At 38.0% G+C, this 25,844-nt stretch overlaps 1 protein-coding gene across 1 annotated transcript; it reads right to left on the reverse strand.

Moving 5' to 3' along the window:
- Positions 1-3,314: 3,314 nt before the first annotated feature.
- On the reverse strand, positions 3,315-25,844 carry LOC119649619 (organic cation transporter protein-like). The gene is made up of 6 exons (XM_038051840.1): positions 25,305-25,844; positions 24,931-25,186; positions 4,849-4,955; positions 3,984-4,768; positions 3,740-3,921; positions 3,315-3,674 (listed from the first exon to the last, which is right to left on the reverse strand). The coding sequence occupies exons 1-6, from the start codon at positions 25,460-25,462 to the stop codon at positions 3,501-3,503; spliced, it is 1,662 nt and encodes a 553-aa protein (XP_037907768.1). The 5' UTR covers positions 25,463-25,844; the 3' UTR covers positions 3,315-3,500.

A 25,844-nucleotide genomic window follows, 5' to 3' on the forward strand; every position in this document is an offset into this window, starting at 1 on the left:
CGTTGACCACAACCTAGATCTTTTTGTAATAGGAAAGTCAAAGAAACCAAAGAATTTAAAAAGACAGCAAAGCAATTTTGTTCTTAGACAATTGTTTAGCCCAACCAGATAAGGAAAAATTAGTGCTTCGTAACATACATATCAGTTGATTACCTTCTTCCTAATATGGCATCCTTTCTTCAACCACTTGGACCAAAGGGTGCTCCAGAATTTTAAGTTACATTACAGACTTACTTTGTCCAAAGTTTATCGGCATCATATTGTGATGAAAAAGATATTTAAGGACAGTTTTTCGTTAAAGATGCCATTTTTGATATTGCTTTTGCGTCCGGAGACGTCACGCTAATAAAGTGTTAGCGTAAACTTTGCCCTGAAGTTGTGGCAAATAATGTCACAATTGCTGAATGCGATGCAGAGGATGAACTTTTAGATGATTACCCGTCAGAGAAACCCCTGTCAAAAAAGAAGCCAGAAGAAATAGAGTGGGTAGAAATAGATGACGATGAAGTGACGGAGAATATTCTGACACGTGAAGACATCATACAGAGTTTCATCAATCCAACAACACTCAAAGATGACAGGACATCTGACCCAGAAGATAATGTTGATGAAACAATGCATATCACTTAGAGTGAAGGAGATGATGCGTTAAACAAGTTTATCAAGTTTTCTGAAAGATGTAGTTCCTTCAGCGATGTCGAAATTATGAAGCTTCATATTATTCCAAATGACTTCTTAAAAAAAGAAGGGAGAAGGGAAAAACACAAACCGATATTGGGGACTTCTTCAAAGTGTCTTCTATCAACGAAACTGCGAAAATAGATCTGCAAAAAACATCTTGCTTCAGGGGACACTTACAATAATGTATTCTAACAGTGTGCGCTTTTTTTAGTCATTTTACATTAAATACTAGTCTTATGGTGTATACTTTGTTTAGTTTTAACCTCTATCAAAGGTATTGAATATTTTACTTTTTAAAAATTTATAATGAATTTTATAATGAATTGAACTAGTACCCTATTTCTTCGCTCCCATAGATGTACGTATGCATTTTTCCATGGAAAATATGTTGATCCTGTCCGCGTTGTTATAGCTCATCACTAGATCATGCTGTGAGAGAACAATCTCCACACGTTGTTGTAACTTGCCCTTAGATGACACTACAGTGGATCACCTCTTACACGTTTCAGCCAGTCATCATGAAAAATAATGACTGTAATTAGTGAAACAAAAAATTCTGAAAATTATTGAAAATGCCAACCAAAAAATCGAACATTGGAAGATCAACCAGGCCTGTGCGCCAACTGCCAACCAGTAGAGTTGTTTAAATAGCTGAAAAACGGGACGAACAACTGCAAACAATGAATCAGACCCAAGGGGATTGATTAAATCCTCCGTGGTTCCATATGGCATAGAACCCCGTTTCATGGCTACTAAACGATGCTAGAGAGTATGGCTTTGCCACAAAATATTGCCTGCGTACGAACTTGCGTGTAGTAGACATGTTCAGCCATGATGTTCGCGTGGAATTTGTTTTAGATAAATGCCGAATCCAAGCCATCTGCAGAGATCATCACGAGCCGCACGAGATAGCATTGGTGACCTCCGCATTTAGGCCATGATGAGGACAGACTTCTAAAAGTGTTTAGGAATTCCGCAAGGAAACCATGCTCGAGTTGGTGACTTGAAGGATGGTCTCCTTTTTGAATTTCTGCGACGTGTGAAGTTGGTATTCAAATCTTTTCTCTGAGACGCACTAAATGTCCACTGGCATATGCATTCGAAATATTATCGTGGACGAAGAGCGATCTAGAAAATGCTAAGCCGCGGACACGGTAAACCATGTCCGTATCCGGAATGCATAACGCTGTGGCACAACATCAACTCCAATACTTGAAAGATCGATCTTTCAATATGGGGTGGGAATATATCTTACCAGGAGCGGATCGATGAGTGAAAGTCGAAGGCAATGCACGGAACACGGAACATGAAACACAAGGGTTGTCTCTGATCGATCTTCATTTGTCCAACAGAACAGATGGCTGTGTGCTGGAGAGCTCCTTGCTAAGACGGAGGGATTTATATGCGCCATCCAGTACGGCGTGATCGTCATCTGTGCTTATAGAAAGCTGATCATGAAGAAGCGGGTAGATAACTCCCAGTGCAGAATATGTGATTCGGCTTAGAGACGCTGGTAACACTGCGATGGTCCTGCAATAACAATGTTGATAGGAAATACATGTAGAGAAAAGTCAACTTTGAGAAATCAAAGGAATTTAGCATCTCGAGAGAGAGAGTGTAGTTTGCATTATATTCTCAGCTACAGATATTGTGCCTCACTCACAATTTCTCTAGATGTCTCACATAGTCTTGTTCAAACCATGCAAAAGTGCAACATTTCTGCAAATGTATTTAACGTGGTCGGGGAGTGTGTGCTCAGCAATTTTTCTTCAATAATAATCTACCACCAGCCGCCAACACCGAAGCCCCGCAATGTTTGCTATTTAGGTAGAATTTTCTGAATCTAACTACTTAGCACGTAGTCTTAGGTGAAATCCTTCATCAGCCGAGATTTTGACAACTCGGAAATGATAGTAAAAGAAAGTATGAATATACATGTTAGTGAAATGATCACATAAAAATGACATAAAAATAAGTTAAGAAAAGAACTAGGTGCTTTTCCTTATACTGTAAATATTTTTATTTTCCTTCCGCATACAATTGTTTCGGAGACCACGTGCCTCCTTCCTCAGTATTAGTACCTAATTAGTTACCCTGGCAAAAACTACCCCTATTTATATCGTAACTTTTAGCTCTACCAATTAATCTGTAATTGCTTTTTATTTTTCGAATCCTTACAATTTTTCCTCTATTTTTTGTTACTTGCTGCATACCTTTTTTACCAGGGTTGTTGCACAGTTTCCTTCATCGTGATTTAAGGTTACCTGCTTCCCTTCGTTGATGATATATATGCTTTCTGCTGCATTTAAAAGGTGGGGTTTCCGCACCTGCTTTATAACATCCACATTGTCCATCGTTAGGGTATGCCCCTCTTAAACCATATGCCTTGCAACCATTGACTTGATGTTCCGAGGGTCGTTGCTTTTTAAAAATATTCTCCCCAATATGGGGAGATGAAACCACCCCTAATGCTTTCTCAGTTTTAATTTTGCTCGGTTAGAAAATTTCTTCCTCTAGTCTTTTCGCATGGAAACCATGCTCGAGTGCGGGATGCTCCTTATTTGGGCTTTAGTACTTAAAGTAGTTGGAGCTTTGAGTATCAAAGCCTAAACAAAAAACATTGGGTGAGTAAGTAAAGTCTTCAAAACATAAACATGTTTTATTGATAATAAGTAGTAAAGATTTCTAAAGCTAAAGCTAAGTTGACTGTTCTAGAAGAAATTTTGAAGCTCTAAGTAATGTCGCAATTGAACAAAAAATATTAAAGGTTCTGTGAAATTTGATCAATTTCTTTTTTAACACTTTTCAAGAAAAGAAATTTATGATATTTCTGCTTTTCTTTTCTTAAAACCCTTTTCGCCTATGTTTTCTGCATCCGCTACTGTCGTTGGAAGTGTTATGTTAAGAGTCTCGGGAAACTTTAGTACTAACAGTCCAGATGAAATGGCACATGATCCAAAAAGAATCAATGGTAAGGATGGTAAAAACTGGGCCTGCAAAGAAAAAACGTACTCAACAAGTTAAGAAATAACACAATTTTAAGAGAAATATTAATTACAAGTAATGGAGTTTGCGGCGCTATCATAGAACCAATTCTTCCGAACATTGAACAGAATGAGAGTAAACTTTGACGCAGATTTGTAGGGAACAATTCCGAAGTGTACACATATAAAACTGTGAAAGATACAGTTATTGCGAGTTTTCCAACAAGGAATAATATAAATGCCAGCCACGGTTGATCTGCAATAAAAATCGAATTGTTGACTTTCTGATTCAAATGGCAATTAATATTTGCGGCTTACTATCATTGATGAAGTGTGATAACAAGCAAGCTACACCGCTGATAATCAGAGAGCCACTTTGAGAGGGTTTTCGTCCCAATGAATTTGTTGTGAAGTAGCAAATTAAAAACCCTGGAACTTCGATCAAGCAGACAAATATAAAATTCAAATATTTATCACCAGCTAATGATACCGAATTCAAACTCAATCCATAATACACCAAAGTATTAGTGAACCAACAAAATGAACAATTGACAATTCGACAAAGTAGTTTTGTCGATGCGAATGCACTTCGAATGGGATATGATTCGCTGGGAACTTCCTCAGAAGTGTCCTTATATAATTCGCTGCTTGAACATAGCTCCTCCAATGATTCCTCTGACAGGGAGACTTTGTTAAATTTCGCCGCCTTTTTCAGAGCGCGTATCGCTTCTTCGTATTTTCCTTTGACCAGCAACCAACGAACACTTTCAGTGATGATCCAGAAAAATAGAATATGAAGGAGTCCAGGAATGTATAAAACTCTGAGAAAATCTCTCCAGTTGGTCACATATTTGGCTACAACTCCCATCAAAACTTCCCCAACTGGGTAGAAGACAGCCAAGATAGTAGTTGCCAAAACGCGCTTTTCGGGTCCAACCAACTCCATCCCGAGTACCATAGCAGTTGGATATACAACGCTGCCGATTGCGGCATCTAACGTTTCCAATACAGCAAACATGGCATAATTGACGGAAAATGATCGAATAATACCCATCATCGCAGCTATTGTCCCGGTTAGCGCCATCGTTGTGCGTCGTCCATATCTGATTGAACAATGGATAAAGTTCAAATGTAATTTCTCCGATTTAATTAAATTAATTCATTGGCATAAGTGATTTATTACCCATCTGAAATGTAGCCGCCAAGTGGCACGCCAATAAATTGGCCGATATTGTTAAGCGTTCCAATGAGGGTCAGTTTCCAGGCATCGTTTGGACAAGAAAGGTCCCACTGAAAATTGAAGAAAGATTAGTCTTTGTCATTCTTCTGAAGGTGGTGTGATTTATTGAAGTGTAATATATAGCTGTTGACAATGTAATTAATTAGGTTTTAGATGTTTATGTGCATTTGATGGAAAAGTTGGAATTGAAGCAAAAAGTAGAAATTCGAAGCATCTGAGAAATATTTCTAAATATTATAACTAAAATTTGTGTGGGGAAGAAAAACCGAAAAATGAAGAAACTTTGATACGTACATTTTAAAATTTATATAATTTAACAATTCAATTCAATTCAATTCAGGAGCAAACATAAGTTGTAATAAAAGTTGAGTACTTGCTTGGATAGCCTTTCGACTTTAAAATACTTGTTAGCATATGAGGCATCATATGAATAAATATTTTCGGTACGCTACTACGTATTTTTATTTTGCTCACTGATTGCTTTAAGTGTCCAATAGATGGTCAATGGGGTTGACATGATTGACGCGGAGTTTCTAGTCACCTGGCTGCTTTATCGAAAAACCACTCTTTTACAGTTGTCATAAACAGTTTTATCCATGATAAACTCAAGGTTACCCACCCATCCTGCCATCATACAACGCTAAACCATAGGAGAACCTCTCTCCTTTGCGAACGACAAGTGTTTTCATTTGATTCACCAACAGTTTTTTTCTTTTGTGAAGAGCGGCCACGAAGACCACTATTTCTTATTGGTCATTGCACAGTGTCCACACTTATGCTTTTGTCTATAACTTCCAGCACTTCACCACAAACTTCTCTCACACTAATTCTACAATTTCCTTTTACATGTCCTATAATTTTCCCCGCAGTTACCTTCCTCAATATTTTCGACCGCCCTGAAAGTGACTTATCTTCTTCAGTTTTTTCACTTCGATATTATATTTTTCAAAGTACTTCGAGGCATTCTTAATTCTCTATTTTTCTCAACGAATATCTCTTTTCATAAAGAAAACTAAATTTCTTTCCGTCAAAGTCCTTTCACTTGATTTAGGCATAAAGAATAAAACTTTTTCAAGAGAATATATAATAACTACGGAACAATAAATTTAATATTTGCTTAATATTAAGTTGAGTCATTACCTTCGTGTGCCCAATTTTCTGACTTGAATGGAAATAATATTTATTTATTTTAGAGATCCTTTGTAGTGTTTCTTAATATAATTTAAAGATAAGATAAGATAAGACTAATATAGATTGAAATACACATGTCAAACTTTATTTATTTATTACTTTATTTCTTACACAAATTTTAATTTTGAAATTAAGAAGATTTCTCAGATGCGTTGAGTGAGTCACCTTTGGGACTGAAAGTATATCTGCATTGATAGAGAATCTAAAAGAGCTTTCGCAAGGTGAAGGGTGGTATGCTCGGATGGACAGCGAAGACTCTTAATAGCGGCAGGTTTTCCCCGGCGCTCGAAACCATTTTCCAACTCTCATTTTTCCTTGGATATGATTTGCACCCATATGGTATTTACGATTATACATAAAGGAGCGATTACCACTTGCAACCATTTTCGGTCATGCTGGTTCCAAGGCGAAGGTAAGGCAGCGTCTTATGAGTTGCCTCTACCCTAGACGAAACCGTCAGCCATCCAAGTTGGTATAGCAAAGCACCCAGAAAAATTGCAGGTCTACACAATGAAAGTAGTAAGAGTGACGAAGTCCTGCCTACAAATGGCCCGACTGACCCTGACTGATGAAAAAACCGAAGTGGTCTTCTAGCGAATTGTAGAAAAAGAAACCGTGTCAAGTTAGAAGTCGGTGGGCAAAGAGTCATCTCTGGCCTGGTTACCAAATATTTGAAAGTGATGATTGACACCAAACTAAACTTTAAGGAGTTTCTAGAGTATGCGCATCAAAAGGCACCCGGCTCCATAGCCATACTTTCAAAAATTTTGTCGAGCAAAATAACTAAAACCGCAAACAGCATCGGTCTAGCGGGAACTGGACTTACCAACAGAATGAAAACTAACTGAAAAACCAAGCTTTTGCGCGAAAAAGACTGAATTTAGTATTGGAACCACTTAATTTTATAGTGCACGGTTGACAACAAGTTGTATTTTCTAACAAATCACAATTTGATTTCCTGGGATCGAACAGTACGTGCTCGGTTCAAAGTAAAAAGTGGGTAATTCGGCCCCAGAATATTGTACAAACTGTACGCCATTAATGATGCGGGGCGCATAATATCAAAAGGAATTGGTCGGTTCTCACTCCTAACCGATGGTGTCAATGTCCAAGTGATATTGCAGCAAAATGCAAAATTGCTTCCTACCAAAGAATTATGAGCGTTTATGAATTAGGAACTGCAGAAAATGTCTATAGGAAGCAGAGTAAGTCTGAAAAAAAAGTGTGTGCCGATATGGTGCAAGATTTGATTGTCGGATAGTCGGAATACCGGTAGCTTGGCGCTTCGTATAAAGGTTTTGTGTTCATCTTATGCACGTCTTTTCATTTCTCCGTAGCCAACAATGCAAAATATTTCTTCATATATTGCCAAACTCCAAGATATAAACATGTGCATACGTATTAAAGACCTCAATATGGTGCTTATCCTAAATGCTTAAATGTACGTAAATCAAATCCCGCTGGTACCAACGTATACACATGTCCATATTATTGTACATACATATGGCTGTCTCCAGTAATTGATACTGATATACGAATAACTAAAAACAAGTCGGGAAACCGGAAGCTGGACGCTTCAGGTTAGTAATAGTTCGATTTCCACCAAACTTGGTAAGATCATGCTCTATATTATAACCTATATCACTGCAAAATTGCATAGTACTAGGATAAACTTAAGGGGGGTTTCTAACCAATTACAAAAAAATGGAGTAATATACTATTATTAACTTTATTTAAACAGATATCGGCATGGAAGGCATTTCGGAGCCCAGGCACCATATAGTGGCCACCTCCTGATTTTTTGAGATTTTTCGGTTTGGTAGTTTCTGAGAATGGCCCCCTTAAAGAAGTAATCACTTTCAACCCCCCGTGCTCCCCACCCTTCCAACGAATGTCAAAACTAAGATCGGCTTTGAAAAGTACTAATCGAGACCTTTCATTCGATACCCTACATGACTATATTTGGTGAAAAAAAATGTTACACTCCCCTTTTGCATGTATGGGGACCCCCCTTAAATTCGACGTAAAAGGATGTAATTCACTGTATGCGTGAGCGTTCACAGTTCCCACCTTTCTACCAAATTTGGTGTCAATCGCTATAACCGTCTCCGAGAAAAATGCGTGTGACGGACAGACAGACAGACAGACAGACAGACAGACAGACGGACAGACGGACAGACGGACAGACGGACAGACAGACAGACAGTAAACCGATTTTAATAAGGTTTTGTGTTTACACAAACGAAACGACGCTTCAGGTACGAAAGGTTTTGTGTATTTCTTAGTACGTAGCACGTAATATATCCATATATTATGTGAGAATATCCACTTTCGCCTGATATTGACATTCATAGTCTTGAATTTGCGAAGAAGCCAGAACTTTGACGTATTATAACTTTGTTAGTAATAGTGCGATTTTCACCAAACTTGGTAAGATCATGCTCCATGTTATACTCTATATTGTTGTGAAATTTTGTCGTGCTAGCATGAACTTAAGGGGGGTTTTGCAGTCAATTATTAAAAATTATGGTAATATACTATTATTAACTTTATTTGTACAGATATCACTATGGAAGATATTTCGGAGCCCAGGCACCATATAGTGGCAGTCCCCTGATTTTTTTCAGATTTTTCGGTTGGGTAGTTTCTGAGAATGGCCCCCTTAAAGGAATGAGCACTTTCAACCCCCCGCACTCCCCACCTTTCCAACAAATGTCAAAACTAAGACCGGCTTCGAAAAGTACTAATCGAGATCTTTCATTTGATACCCCACATGACTATATTTGATGAAAAAAAATGTACACCCCCCTTTTGCATGTATGGGGACCCCCCCTTAAATTCAACGTAAAAGGATGTAACTCACTGTATGCGTGAGCGTTCACAGTTCCCACCTTTCTACCAAATTTAGTGTCAATCGCTACAACCGTCTCCGAGAAAAATGCGTGTGACGGACAGACAGACAGACGGACAGACAGACAGACAGACAGTAAACCGATTTTAATAAGGTTTTGTGTTTACACAAAACCTTAAAAAGCAAAACTAAAATGTTCCCATGGAAACCGCCATTCATATGATTTCACTGTATATGATGTCTTAGAGAGCAATAAACTTACCTGAAATGCAAAACTTTGACCTTCTATAACTTTGTTACTAATAGTTAGATTGATTTCAAATTTTTAAACTTCTATAATGAACTTATTTGCTTGACTTATGATCCAATAAATCCGCGCGAAATCGAAAAATTTGAACTGTTATAACTGCTAAATGGATTTCCATGAAACTTGGCATACGTATGCGTGGTACTGTCCTCGATGCTGGTACAATTTAGTTCTCCTAGGATGAACTTAACAAAGTTTTTTTTCAGTCAATTTCTAACAGTTGGTAACTTTTAACTAACTATTAGTAAGTTTATTTGAGCAGATATCGGAGTGGGACATATTTTGAGGCCTAGATTTCATATAAGCGTACCACCATAATTTTCCAGAGTTTTTAGTTGGGTAGCCTTCGAAAATGAGCCCTATCTCTCTTTAAGTGTGCACATTTTGAGTCCTTACTCGCGGAATTTATAAGCTGCGTCAAAACTGATATCAGTTTCGGAAAGTACTAATCGAGTCCTTTAATTTGATATCCCACATGACTATATTCGCTAAAAAAAATTTACATCCGTCTTTTTCTGTAAACGTGGGATTGCGCGTGGGATTTCATTGCTTCCATATGTCCACCAAATTTCGTTCAAATCGGTTCACCCGTTTTGGGGAAAAGTAACTGCCGAGACGTGGTATGTCCATATTATACTAGTGCGGCAGTCAACTGCCAACATGTTTTGACATTTTAACAATTGGATACCAACCAAAACTAGCAAAGTCAAAGCAGTCCGACGCTGCAAAATGTTTTCTGCCAGGCAACTCCGCCGCGTCACGTCCCTTAGTTAAATGTCAAGCTGCGCAGAGTCGCTCAAGTGTGCATTGCTGCCTACAAATTCATATAAAGATAATTTGATAGGCAATACAGCTTCAGGTGGTGTCGAGTAGCATAGATCCGGCAGTACCTTAACGCAACGAGCGACATTAAGTTCTTACTCAGATATATTATTGACTTCTCAGATGTTCTTATCATCATGTAGATAAAATAAGTGCGGTGACTTGCAGATTGAAGATCTTTGTTGATATTTATGTCGATTCCGACTTCCTTAGCATAATTTTCCAATCCAAAGCCATTTATTTGCGATCTATGCCTTTTTATTTTATTTATTAAAAATATACATTATTGGCTTGTAAATATTAAATGATGATTGCATTTCAAAAACGCTATAACTCTGTAACGGTGGAAGATAGAGTGCCCATTTCATGTACCAATTTTACTCAAACACATGGTACTATCCACCATTACAGTTTCTACCATCCGGAATGGGACACTCTGTATAGTAAAAATTTGGATGCCCTGCATTTTTTCATTACGCCACAAAAAAATTAAAAAGAACCTTTAAAAAACGGGCGTCATCACCTATGACCTCTTACACCACTATAGAAGACTTTGTGCTCCCCCAAGTGACATCCCCTTTTTAAAGGGGTCTAACTTTGTGTAACGTAAATTTAAATCAAAGTAATGGCAATTAGCTAAGACAATAAAATTGTGTAACAGTAGGGCGAATATTTAGTTAGAATAGTTGATAAAAAGTAACTCTAATGTCAGTATGGCGATCCTGTCATATAGGAAAAGTAGTTTTCTACCAAAGATTAGCGTACCTTTCTGGGTTGTTTCGATGGTTATAAAAGGCCCGAAGGTCCGCACTCGGTGTCAGTCAAGTTTTTGAAGTAGAACGAAAAGCGATGGTTATAAATACACCTCGAATTGAATCAATTGTTCTATAATTAATTGTGCATAATGCTGTAAAATAAAGTTTGAAATGAAACGTTTAGGTTAAAGTTATAGAATTGTTTTTGTCGAACGCTACGCAATTCAGTGATACGGATCCACGGGAAAAGTGTTTGTTATTCGCACTAGGATTGAGAATTACGTGTGAGGATTCGGATTACAGAAGTCTCGGGATTTTAAATAAAGGGGGGTTTGGGCAGTCCCAAGTTTTACGTAAACCAGTCTGAGTACAGAAGTCTCGGCATCCTAGTGGACATATACGTAAAGCAATTATGTAACATTTTATTAAAATTTCAAAACGATCGTGTATTATTTCAAATCAATAATGAAATAAAGTTGAAATTTCGAGTGTCACACTGTACTCTTGGTAAAAAAAAGCAAGAAGAGAAGGCAATTTCTTAGTTCAATGTACAAAAAAGGAATGTGATAGTCATAATGGATGGTCCTTGGATTAAACTGTTGTATCGCAATCCAAAGAGTGTAGTGCCAATTATGGAAAGCTTATCACAAAGGAGTGTCCTTTCGCAACTTCCTTCGTTTTTGTCATAAATTTTATCTTGTGAGGCATAAAATAGCCAATGCTTTACACATACTTTATGTAGACGATGTTTTCCTTCCTTCTTCAAAACGTGGAATGGTAGTCTGATTTACTGCCAATTTTGAAGACACTGAAACTGATCGACTTAGGTATTAGTAAATATGCATTCCACAATAGGGTAGGCTTAGTACGCTAAAAAAAACCTTTCGTCTCCACCCGGATCAAGTTCACATCCACGAGAAGTGCTAAACCTAATCCAGATGAGCCGACTTCGCTACCAAACAGGACAAAAGCTGGGGATGTGAAATAAGAAAGATAGTAATTGCGGTTTCAATATATGTAGCTTCAAAATGAGCAAAGGACCACTTTCTTGTTGCAAGCCCGCGGTGATGACATAAAAATTATACAAAAGGAGGGAGGAAGGGAGGAAGTGTCGTTTAATGGCGGTCGCAATTTAAAACAACCTTAATAAAAAAAGTGAATGTTCCTGGTTTACTGATTCAAAAACAAAATCATAGAAACGATACGAAAGCATTAACCTCGAAAGGGCAACTTATGTACATTTTCAATTCATAGATTCACATGAGCAACTCATTAGTTTTATTAACACGAATCAAGCGTACTTGTTTTTAGAATTTCCAAGTCTATCTACATATTTAGGTATATCGTCTTGTGATGTTTAGTCAACTCAACTTTCAAAGAAGATAAACTTCGTAATAGTTTTCACGTTTGATGTTTAGTGCAAAACTAATTTGAAACAGGTTTATGCCACCATACCGAGAAACCTTTAGAGCTGACCTGAAAATACTGCATAACTAGTGTTGCTTGAATGAGAAACTTCCCAGATTTCAGAAGCGCAGAGAGGAACAATAGACACAGTTGATTTGTACAATTTAAGTCTTATTTCATTGAAACATAGTAATAACATCATTGATCTTTCTATATTTATAATATATGTATGTTAATGGCTCCAATAATAGTTATAAAAAGGGTCATAAGGACACCGGGTGTTAATTTTAGCTTTTCTACTTATATAAGAAGGAAACTACAACTTAACAACTGAACAATTATGGGCTTCTAAATAGTATACAGTTCAGTCAACTATCCTCATTTAATAAATGTAAGACAGTTAAAAATTTCATAGAGTATTCCATAAGTAGTAGTAATTAGGTTTTCACGAATGGTTGTGGGTTCAAATATTTTATTTTTATTTTATTATTCTGTATGGCCCCAAAAAGGATATTATATTTAAGAGAAGTAAAAGAAAAAAATGAGAAAATCAGAGTGAGTATTGATTTTGTTTTTATATTAATAATTAGTTGAGCCTCTACTACACACATTCTCTTAGGAAGACTTCCATAAAATGTTTTCAAATATTTTCTTAAAATTGAATTCGATCCGATTACTTTTTCTTCAAACAGTACATTTTATCTGGCGGAATTATTATATCTACAGAACTGTAATTATTATTTATCTTGCAGGTATCAGTCTTTCCAGCAACGGTTCATTCTTTTCAGCGTCCATTTTTACTATGAGTAAGGCTAATTCGGGCCAACTCATGGTGTTCTGCATTGAAAAATAAAAAAAAAATGGTTTCTAAAATTTCAAAATCTACCCATTATATCGAGACTAGACCGTTTGAAACTAATATTACTGATAACGAAAAAAGTAATCTTCGATAAGTCGTCCGACAGTCAATCGTTTTTACCAAGATATTGTTTCCCACAAAACAAAGAATTGGCAGGAATCACACGAAGCGTTCTTTATATAATTTTCGGGAAATCCCTTGATAAATTCACTCGTCAGTTTTTGAAATTGGTATAAATTAACGATAGCGATCATTGAATTCTATAGCATCACTGCAAATCCGCTATCACATTGCTTTTCACTTAAAACTATCTTTTCCTTTCGAACATCATGAAAGTATAGGTCGGGTCCAACAAACATTATTCTTTTTCGTTCCAGAATATTAACAACTTGCACTTTTTCTTACTGAATGCGACATACCATAGATATGTCTGCGAAACTGTGAATATATGTATATATATATTAATGGTTGCCATTCACCTCTTCATGGGGTATAGCGTGTCAACCACACCTACGCACCAGATTTTAGTCAGGGCAGCGAACGGGGTTCTGGCACTGTTAATGCGTCAGGCAGCATCCCGTTCGGTACCACTGTCGGCAGAAACCACGCTTCCTAGAAATACAAATCGGTCGACGATTTTCCTCCCATTAATGCAGATAAGGAGAGTGCGATGACCCGCCAGACTGAGAACTTTGTTTTTGACGGTGCTATCTTCAGTCCAACTCTATTTCCCTCTCTCTCCAAATCCAGAGCCATTACCCGATGAGAGAGCAAACAAATGTCAGACTCGTAAGGTGTTAATGTGGTCAATTCAAGAGGATCCGAAGCCTGCTCTCTGGTGATCGAACTTAAGAGATGTCCTTTGATGCGTTCCCGGATTATTTTCACTAGTATCCTTGCAACGGCAGGGAGCATGCAGATACCGCTCCACTGAACGCAACTAAAACGGGGCCTTCCTTTGGAATCTTAATGATCATCTCCTTCTTCCATTCTCTCGGAAAGCGCTCGGTTTCCCAATATTTCCGTACAAATGGAAGCAGCAAATACGCAGTAATTGCAGTGCAGTGATTACCGGAAGACCATCAAGTCCAGCGGCTTTACTCCGTTTGAGTGCAGTGATGGCCGAGATTATTTCTCTTCTACTTAGAGGAGCAGTCAATATCTGCAGATTACAGTGACCAGCCATTTAATTCATAGGAGGAAAAACGTGATCGTATGTGATAAGATTAAGAACCATGGTGGAGTGTTCTTTCCACCACTTCAGTTGTTCATAATCGTGGATGAGAAGTCCACCGTTCACGTCCTTCACAGTACCATTGAAAGATTTGGGACAACATGCAAGCTGTTTCATGATGTGGTATTCATTCCTGAAATCATTGTGATCTGCGGCATTTACATCTGCCATCCGATCAGCAAAATAGGTCTTCCGTTGTCGAGCGACAACTGGGTCATACCAGCGATCGATGATGAACTTGGGGAGTTGTAGCTCCCGATCCTTGCGAGGAGTGGCAGACGCAACACGAAAGTGAAAGTAAGCGACCATCAGATGGTAATCACTTTCGAGACCATTTCCAGAATTTAATCAACCGAAAAATCTGACAAAAATCACGAAACTGCAACTATATGGTGTCTAAGCCTCAAAATACCCTCCATACCGATATCTGTTTAAATAAAATTAATAATAGTATTAATTATTAATGATTAATTTTTAGAAATTGAGTTTGTGTATGTAATTGATAATTTTGGCAGAGTGAACTAACTTTACTTGAGCGGGGTGTAGAGTAATCATCTAGTAATTTACAACTACCACCAAAGCTCCTGTCTCACACATGATGCATGCATTCTATATATACACAACGTTTTGATTGGCTTTATTTGCATTCTAGAATGTTCATTTTTTCAATAGACTGAGACTAGGCTGTTGTAGCAGTCTCCTGGCTAAGGGGATAGAATGGAATGGAATAAGATCTCCTCTCTTTTCGTTTTGGTTTGCACTCCAAGAGAAAAGATTCTAGATTCGTAGAATTGCGTTGGATATATGAGTTATATGAGTGACGGCGATACCTGGCAGTTTCTTCAACATTCGTTCCGTGATTAGGTCATATCCTTTCTTTCTTTGGCTCCACTTGTTCTCTAAACACTTGAGCAACTTGTTTGGCTCTAAATGAGAAACTTCCCTTCGGTGTGGAAGTATCGACTCCATCTCCGGTGAGAGGGGAGAAATACCTTTTCTAAGTGTTGAATTGAAAAAATATAATTTAGCATTGATTCCACTTACGCAGCCGCGTTTGGAAATTTTTAATGACGAAATGAGCGAATAGTTCAATAGATATCTTATTCTATGCTCTTTTTAAAATATTTGCAAGGTTCAAACCTTAAATGTACTCAGTTTTCCTGCAGGAAGAAATTGTTCTTGGATAAAAGGTTACAGGACGACAGCACTAGGTCATACTCTGAGGATGTTTGCTGTTAAGAAAATTTAGTGATTTCGTATCTATTGAAACAACGTGTTTTTGAAGTAAAATATTATCAAAATTAGAAAGTGGCTTCAACTGAGTTCATCTTATCTTTTTAGGAAACGTTAGATGATTTTAAAGATTGCGTATAGCTCAAACAGAGAAGAAATCTTTATCTGCTTATGACCACTAGGGAGCACCATTGTCGTGATTTTTTTTAACCATTTGTGCTGTATTGATAATTATGTAGACAATAATCGCGGTTCATTTTATAAGCACTCACTTCTAGTAAAAGAGGGACGAAGACAGCTACGACTTCGTACCAGGGCAGAGGCAACTCATCAGACACTGTCTCACCTCTGCTCTGAGAACAGCATGACCGAAGCGGTTTCCAAAACAACACTTTTTTTTTGTTCGCGAAACAACAATTTTTATTTAAAAAAGATGAATATAAACTTAGGTACTACCTAACAGTTAAACTTAATCTCAGGTATATCATGAAGCCTAACTTATTAAAGAAATATGATGTGGAAAAATATTTACAAGCCATTTCGGAGGAAAAGTCGCAAAAAAACCCCACTCGTTGAGCATATTTAAAAACAGGGTGGGACGGGGAGGGAAAAACGAATGGAGTAGGATGGGTGACATGCGGGAGAGTGATGGGAATCAAAAGCTAAGATAGGCGCTAATGATGGGTAGGTTTAAAAAATTGGGAGTCGGAGAAATTGCCTGTGTAAAAGATACCGAAGCGGCTCCCAGATGTTATACGCTCCCTTTTATAATTCGCAAAACCGACAAGGATGCTAGTTTTATTCAACGTAAATCCGCCCACAGTTTGGACCAGAGCTTTGCCGGAACTAGAAACTTTCCTAAAAAAACTCACTTCTAACTTCTTTCTCAATTTCCTCGATCATATTCCTGAATTTATGATAGACAATGAACGGCGTCTTGCGATAATGGAGACGAAGATGTTGCGTTGGACTAGTGGCATGACACGTTTTTATCACATCCAAAATGAGGATCGATATGGAATTGCACCGATTGAGGAAAACTGCGAGAGGCGTCTTCAATGGTATGGTCACGTAATTCGTGCTAACGAGAATTCACTTGCCAAGATTGGTCTGAACATCGAAGTCGATGGTAAACGACTAAAAGGCAAGTCGAAGCAACGGTGGCTTCGAGATTGCATCAATATCAGGCATTTGATAAAATAAAATAGCGAAACCAATCACGACGAGCCGACCCCACTTGTGAACGGGACAAAGGCTGAAGAAAAAGAGATATTCCTGAATTCATTATCCTACTTTTATACAACTCAGAAATTCGAACCGCTCTGCAGCATAAAAGATAAACGTTACAGAACTCCATAGGGAATCAAAACTAAACAGATATAAATTGGATGCCATTAAAACAACTTCAGCATTTGTAGGGCTTCTCAGACATTTCATATATTGTCTTTTAATATATCAGGCACTTTAGTTTCATATTTACAGTAAACCAATTTTAATATATTTTTTTTACATAAAACCATGTGTGTGTTTAGTGTGTTTAAGTAAGGCACAAGATAAACAATAAACAAATTTTAATTTTGACTTTTTTTAATTGTTTCATGGCTCAAACTTTTGTTTTTATTGTCATTTATTGGGGCAATCAGTAGCCAGCTAGAAGTATGTTTGCAAAAATTTAATCGCCGCATTGTTCTCTTGTCAAAATTAGTCGTAATTAGATATGGAAACAAGTAGTGGTGTTGTAAAAAGCATAAAAAAGCCCTGAAAATTACGCATATATATACTCTCTAAAAAGAGAATTTGAGGCCTAAGGGTTGGTATGATAGAAACTTTGGTAAAAGTTGAGATTTCAAACCCATCTCCGAAGTGGGTGTAAGGTTTATGGAAGTGGAAGGGAGATGTCCCTTCTCTTCAAATTCGGTAAAAACTCATGGCAGTCACCCCTTTATTGCTCCTCAAGGTGTTTTTTTTATATCGTAATAGTAAAGTTTGAATTTTTGATCTGCGAGGGGGAGGATATGCAGAACAAATGGGAAACTCTTTTTTATTCCTTCCCCCAGTAAACTCCCCTGCCCCTTCAGGGACTGGGTTAAAAATGCAACCTTTACCAAAACTCTGACAAAATAATTACATTAAAAAATTGGAAAGCAGTGTATAAAGAGTGAAAAAATTCTGCTGTGCATCCAAAAACACTTGAAAAAGAAACTGCTCATCTAGATTTTGCGAAAGGACTTGATATTGAAAAGTCGAAGACTGGGAATGCGTTATACTCATTTCTATCCATATAGCTTAAACTAGCTCCCCCAACGGCTTCCTAAGAATCTTCTACCCTTTCTAAAGTGTTCTGCGGCAAGTAGTTATAGGGTGACACGTCGGACATCCTGCGATATTGGATGCCATTGCAAGGGAGTGGTTAGAGCACAAGGCAGTGGAATTTGTATCGTGATTTGACGTCGGAGACCAGTCGACTCAGCTATCAATGAGTACCTGAATCAAATCAGGGTGGTATTCTCGGGTGAGCACAACGCTGACCACATTGCCTCCTGCAGGGTACTGTAATCTTGTAGTATACGGTTACGATCTTGAATGAAGCGCTCTAAAACACTCCGACGCCCTAGTCCAATTGGATTGCTCGCCAACGATCATTATTATTAACGTTATTGCAAGGCATACGTCGCATCGAACTTGTTCCCCTTTCTAAATGTCTGACTTTTCCACTGCCACTCCACTGTCTAATCAATATCACGGGTATCTGACCCGTACGCTGACAAAGTTCTTCATTTTGTTTAAGGATTGAGTCCATGTCATGTTCTGCGAATTATATAAAGGAGCATTCAACATCTGCGAGCCGCTTTATTCACGGTGCTCCTAGAGCAGAGGCGAGGCAGCGTCTGACGGTATGCCTATGCCCTGGTAAGAAACAGTAAAGCCTTTTTCGCCTAATGTTCTTCATTTGTTATTGTCTCAGGTCAGAGTACCCACATGATTTTGCATCGTTTAGACTCCACTTAACGATTAGCATCCGCATATAACGCTTGTTTCCATACCATCCACGAAGTTGGAACTTCATCAGATACTGTACGGTTGAGGATCATGGTGGGCTACTCTTTTCACCCCTTTGCTGCTTATCATTCCGGATAAGAAGCTTATAATAAATGTCTCTCATTCCACAAGGTCGATTTGCGCACCAAAATATTTGCTGTAGTTATTGTTTTCCTAACCAATGCAATGAGGAAGTTCCAACCGACCTTGTAGCAGGACCTGCATTCGAATAATATCTATTATACAAACCTTGCACCGTTGTTACGTGGTCGCATCTCCAAGACTGTGCCTCATCATTACATGCCCCGGCGTAATATTACCGGAGCCCACCTTAGCATGTAACCCACTTACGCCGACCACAATCTCAACTCAGTTCAATTAGTATAACCTATTTTTGAGCAAACCCCAGAAAACCAATTTCATTCAGTTATTGTAACCATAAAATATGGACTACATAGCTCGTTAGTGATATTTTTTTTCACTAAGTGTATTTTTGTGCATTATCAAATCCCACAAGAAAATATGCCACATTCGACCCACACGCCTCAGGATGTGGTCCACTCGGTTTTGGACACGTCCCAATTTTTTGAAAATCAAAATAATTATGTCCGAATAGCTGAGTGGTTAGAGCACAAGGTTATCGTACAGAAGGTCGCGGTTTAAATCTCAGTGGTGGCAGTGGAATTTGTATCGTGATTTGACATCGGACACCAGTCGACATAGCTGTGAATGAGCACCTGAGTCAAATCAGGGTAATACTCTCGGGGGAGCGCAATGCTGACCACATTGCTTCTTACAGTGTACTGTGGTGTACCGTTACGATCTCGAATGAGGTGCTCTAACATACTTCAAGACCCTGATCCAATATGGATTGACCCTGATCCAATATGGATACGACTATTATTATTAAAAAAATTATCTGATAGTTGTTTCCAAGGTGGAGGTAACTCTTCAGAAGTTGCCTCATTTCACCTCGAAAGCGATTACCAATATTGTTGAATCAATACGAACGACGATATGATCAGGCTCCGACTTAAGCCGACCCGAACCAATCAATTGTTTGGTTTGGTAATGTTTTGAGGATGTAAGACGGTTCGTCGTTCGTCGTACAACTGATTCCCACAATTACGCTCTTGGGTAATCTGTCAAGAAAGTATATGACCGCAAAATTTTGAAAGCTTTCAATAGAGTTCAAACAGTATATTCGAACGTATCTAAACAATCGAAATATTATTAGGATTTTAAAAATTAAAAATTCATGTTGAAAAATGCGCGTAAAAAAATCACCCCGGGGTTTTTCTTCATTTTTCAAAGTCATTCAAGATTTTTGATTTATATAATTATTTTTATATATTATATACTATGGCCGAGGGATAGGCGAGCTGGGGTGGTATTGGGACGAATGTAAACTAATATATAATATGTACCATCTGAAGTGGATAGTTATCGAAAGACAAAACGACAAATGTTATCTTGTGCAGAAATCAAAATAAATAGAAATTTTTCAGATTCGAAATCATCCCGCCCTGGCTACATCAGGATCAAATGTCAATTAAAAGAAATCTATTTGCTTCTAATCAACACCAACATTATTGATTCAAGATTGTCAGATCAAAGTGTGACATCTAAAGCTTCATTTTTCAATGGCAACAGTTTTGGTCATGATTAGAATAGTAAATGGAATCAAAAATATTCAAAAGGAACACATCGCTTCTTTCTGACATACTTTCAAATTTCAATTAAAATATTTTTTGATCAAGGTTGGGAGTAATCCTAAAAAATGGAGATTAGAAAGGCTAGATGAACCTTCAAACTAGGGGGGATCCCTGGATAAACTCGCTGGTCTTCAAAAAACATAAAAACAATTTTTAAAAGTGAAGGAATTTAACTTATAAATATACCCTTTCTGATGTTAATTGAGGAAGTATAACATAGGACAAACTAAACGACTAGTTTCAGTACCCAGGAGAAAACTACGCGGGTGGGGTAAAAAGTTTCCGGACTGGCTAAGAAATGGCATTAGGAGTGATACCATTATCCTATAAATGTATCCCTGACTAGCTAGTATAGCAACTTTCGTATCGATTGCTCCGTTAGTATATGTTTGAGAGGTTATTGAAGAGGACGCTCCGTGGTGTACGCAAAAGTGGAAGAAGCAGAGAAATGTACTATCATCAAATACTTCTATTTGAAAGGCCAAACACCAAAGCAAATGAAAGAAAAACTGGATACAGTACTGAAAGACTTTTCAGCCAAATAGTGGGCTTCTCAATTTAAAAAATGTCGCACGAGCTTTGATGACTCATCACATTTAGGTAACCGAGACGACTGGAATATCAACTGAACATGAAGAAGTTCTCTGATAAATGGGTGCGCGCGCTTTGCGCATTTGTTAATGCTTGGTCAGAAGTTGAGCCGGAAACCTATTTCGATCGTGGATTCGGCACTATAGCCAAATTTCGCGATTTCCTTTGATGAAACTTGGGATCGGCATTGCCCTCTTGAAGCCAAACAATGAATTGGACAGGCGAGCCAACGCCATAAAGGATAAAAACATTTTTTTTCGGTAACTAAGGTTTTCACGATTATTTCTTGGGATTCAAAAGGAATTGTCTTCATTGACTACCTTCAAAAGGTTACAACCATCTTTGCGTTTGAAGGATACAGTAGAGGAAAAGGAATTAGATTAAACCATGACACCGGTACTATTCAACTAAAGCTGTTCAGAGAGGCGGTAACTGAGACACCTGGCACTAATCATCTGGCACGCACCTAACATAAATATCCTTCGGTCTCACCCAAACTTCGATTTCTTGAGTTCTCTTATTCACCTAAATAAAATATTACCCAATCAGGTGAGAGTGAACACTGAAGTCCTCCATAGCAGAGTCCTCCGTCACACCTATAAATGGATGCCGCAATAATCACAACTAACAGACCTCCTGGAACTAAACCATCGACAAATGATTTTCACACCCACCTGAAAAACGATATCATTGATATTGCCATAAACATGCCCCACTAGTCGCAAAAAAAGTCGGAACATCTGGGTCGGCGTTGAATGTAAGCTAGCAATGGAGCGGACAGAAAAAGCAAGCGTGGGGACACCACCAATAGGTTTGTGAACTCGAAAAGTACAGGGAGTTTTACCAACAAATCAGCAGAATGAAGCCTTATGCACCTCGATGCGCATTCTCTCAACATAAAAAAGGGAAACTTGATTTCCTACAGAATGGACATATTGGAGCGATGGGCTGAATATTTATGATAGATAAACCCTTCAACAACTAGAATACCGCCGAGTTGGAAGTCTCGCCAACTGAAGACATTGGGCAAATGGTGCCAACATCAAACGTACAAGAAATAGTCCGTGCAACTTGTCGGCTTAAAAATGGATGAAATTACAGCTGAACTAGTTTAATATGGAGGCGACCAATCACACTATGTAGTTCACGAATTTATACTGACGGTGTGGGACAGCGAATCAATGCCTAATGACTGGCAACGGGGCACTATAAAAAATAAAAATTGCCAGGGTAAAACTGTAAACGGTCATGAGAAGATTCAGTATCCCGACGAAAATGATAGACTGATCCTGACTAATATGTTGAATCAGATAAAAGCAGCAGGGTCACCTCCAAGACCATTCAACATCAACGACAGGCTAAGGTAAGAGGATGCACTATTATGCATCCATTTTAACTTGGCGCTAGAAAAGGTGATCCGTGATACTGAGGTAAATACGAGAAGCACCGTTTTCTTTAAGTCCACCTAACTACTGGTCTAGGCTGACGATATCGACATCTTGGTAAGAAAAACCTGAAATGTACAAACTGTCTTCATCCAGATCGTCAAATAAGAACAATAAAGATAGTAGACTGCAACTATGAGACCATTGATAATTTCTCCTATCTAGGGTCGAAAATCACAACCGCAGCTACGACGATGAAATTCGCGCATGGTTGTTGACAGCCAACAGAGTCTATTTCAGCTTACAAAAACTATTCCGCTCGAAACGTCTCACCATAGGGTCAAAACTCTTACTGTACAAGACAATGATCTTGCCAGTTCTCATGTATTCCTCCGAGACTTGGGTTCCTAGTAAGAAAAATTGTAAACGTTTATTCGCGTTCGGAAGAAGAATTCCCCCGAGAACTGTTGGCCTCCTACGAGAGGATGGATCATTCTGTAGCCTATATAACGACGAAATCTATATGCGGTATTGTAGATGTGTTTATTACAAAGATTCGGGCTTCAAAATTAACTGAAATAGTATGGTATAAGATGTGGAAATTTCGTGCATGGTACGCAGACCCCTGGCAAATAAAGCTAAAAATATCAAAAAAGCGGGTCAATTAATTCATTTAGAAACCACTCTATCAACTAATTGTTATTTCGTCTTTGGTATTGTTGTTTAAATTGAAAAAAACTGCCTAAGCAATAATATTAACTTTAGGCCCTGATTTATATGTTACTTCTAAGTTGTTTTATATGAGTAACACATAGAACATGAAATCTACTTTCACTAGAAAAGCGCTGCTCCTCAAACTCATCAAAGAGTTTCCGGGATCGCCATCGTATGGCGCTAAGATTTTTTTTAATAGGTTGCCACCTCTCCATCTTAGTGGAGTATAGGCCATCAACACAGTCTCAGTGAAATTGTACTTCAGTTTCATTATACACTTAAGGGAAAAAATAGCTTTAGAAATTTTAAAAAGAATCGATTTTTTTTGCATATTTCGAAAGTTTGATATCTTACGAGTATTTCGGCCAAAGAATAATTCGAAATATTAAATATTTCTGAAATCATCGCATATATAATAGTTTAGAGCGCTGCGACAGCATTTGCGGGTTAAGCAAAAAGATCTAAGAGCATTCATAAGGTTAAATTCTCATAAGATGCAGGATTCAAAATTATTTGAAGTGTTTAGAAGAATTAAAATGGATTAAATTTAAACCAGTACTTTATGCGCCCGGAATGGCTGATTAATCGATAAGTCAGTAGAATTGATAGGTTTAACTTTTTTTATCGTTTATCTGTCTAGTGTCCGGATAGTTGAGTGGTTAGAGCGCAAGGCTGTCGTACGGAAGGTCGCGGTTCAAATCCCACTGGTGGCAGTGGAATTTGTATCGTGATTTGACGTCGGATACCAGTCGACTCAGCTGTGAATGAGTATCTGAGTCAAATCAGGGTAATAATCTCGGGCGAGCGCAATGCTGACCACATTGCCTCCTAGTGTACCGTTACGGTCTTGAATGAAGTGCTCTAACACACTTCAAGGCCCTGATCCAACATGGATTGTTGCGCCAACGATTATTATTATATTATTATTATTATCGTTTATCTCGAAATTACTTTTTCAAAAACTGTTCGTGTTGTAGCTTAAAAAGTTATCGAAAATTCCCGAAAAATGCGTATTTTTCACGCTTCTGAAGGTATTTCTCCCCTTAATGCTGTGCGAATGACAGCTTGGCTCTCTGCGATTTCTATCTGTTCAGAAAAACAATACGAGGATCGTGTTTCTGCATCTGAGAAAGGAAACTGGCAAAAGATGGATATTCAATTTCAACCCACAAGTAAGTGGGAAAGCTATGAAGGGCGATTGGGGAGGCCTCGCCTGTGGTCGTCACCCCTCATGGCGCGTGAAAGTATTTATTTTTATACCATTATGGAAAAACTCTCAAGCCAGCCAATGTGAGAGGAAATAATGGCGAATTGCCCTCTCTAACCCCGTCGAAAATTTATGCGCCATACAAAACACAAATAAAATAATTAATGACGGAACCCGTTAATTTTTAGTGGACCTAGAAGGTGGGAACCTTCCTCTTCCTTCTTCATACTCTCCGTACCCTTCCCCCACCAAGAGAGCAAATCAAGTTTTGTCATAAGCTGACATAAACACACTTCGAGACACCATAACTTCTTACACCCCCCCGAAGTGGAGCTTAAAAATTCAACCTTCTCTAATAATATTGTATGTGACAATTCTTGAATAAATTCTGGGAATTTTCTAATCAAGGTTTTATGTCAGAATCACCTTTTACACTGATAGGATAGGAAAGATATATTAGATAATTACGTATTTGAGTTGTGTTTTGGGTTCTAATAAAGGCAAATCAATCAATAATGACAAAAAGTAAGGCGGTTACGTTTTCCAGCATAATGTTTTCTTTGTCTTATTACATACTGCAAACGATAGGTCAAATATCTGATGTATGTTTTTGGAAATAGAATGATGAAATATAGGAGCCTATCAATAAGCAGTGTTACGTCAATTGTCTTTATCATATGATGGAAATACATTTAATAGTGTTTCTGTTTCTCACCTCCGTGGCTATAGTCCTCTCGTCACCCTTGTAAATGAACTCATTGCAGGACACAATGGCTGTCTGGTCAAATAGGTCCGCAGGACAAAACTCGCTGTGGTTGCTTCCATCATACAGATTATCACTATTATTGTACGGCTTATACCGCGTACATTTGGAGGGTACACCATTTTCGAATGGCACACTATTATTTATCCATGGTGGCAAATACGCCTGGATACCGCTATTATCTAAATCACACTCGTTTATACGACACCTATAAAGCACCCAGAAGCATTCAACGGTTTTAGACGGAATAAAGTGAAACAAATAAAATTTAATCTATTTTACAACACAATTAATTTCTATAGACTTTGTTTTGCATTTGTCATCACCTGTGTTCTACACCACTCGCCGTGAAAATGTAAGTTAAGGTATCTATCCCGTTAAAAATAATTGGTAGACAAATCAAGGTACAACTCAGTATCTGAAACGCACCGAACTGGCCAATTTCATTCAGGATTGAATCTAAGTCGTAAGTTCCTTTCCCCATTTTTGCGAATTGTGGTCCTTGAACACTTCTTTAGGGTTCAATGTTATCACTTTCTTCACAATGAACTTTTCCAGGGTATCGCCTTTTCACTCGAATTTTGATGTAGTCACATTCGTAAGTATTGCTCTTCACTTAACAGCACAACGGTCGAAAGAATAATGATGTTCACCTCTTGCTGAGTAGATTAACGAAATCTACTATCAGTAAACCCCGGATTTCTACAAGTGGTTGTGCGCTGCAAATACGTTGTTTGCTTAATATACAGTTTGTTGATGGAGTGATGATCAATGATTTTTCCAATTAATTACACTAATCCATTTGAACTGAAACAGAAGAATTTATGGAAGAATTTTACAAGTTCTCTTATCAGCGCGAAATAATC

Source organism: Hermetia illucens, chromosome 2 (genome assembly GCF_905115235.1).
Source record: "Hermetia illucens chromosome 2, iHerIll2.2.curated.20191125, whole genome shotgun sequence".
NCBI classification, from domain to species: domain Eukaryota; kingdom Metazoa; phylum Arthropoda; class Insecta; order Diptera; family Stratiomyidae; genus Hermetia; species Hermetia illucens.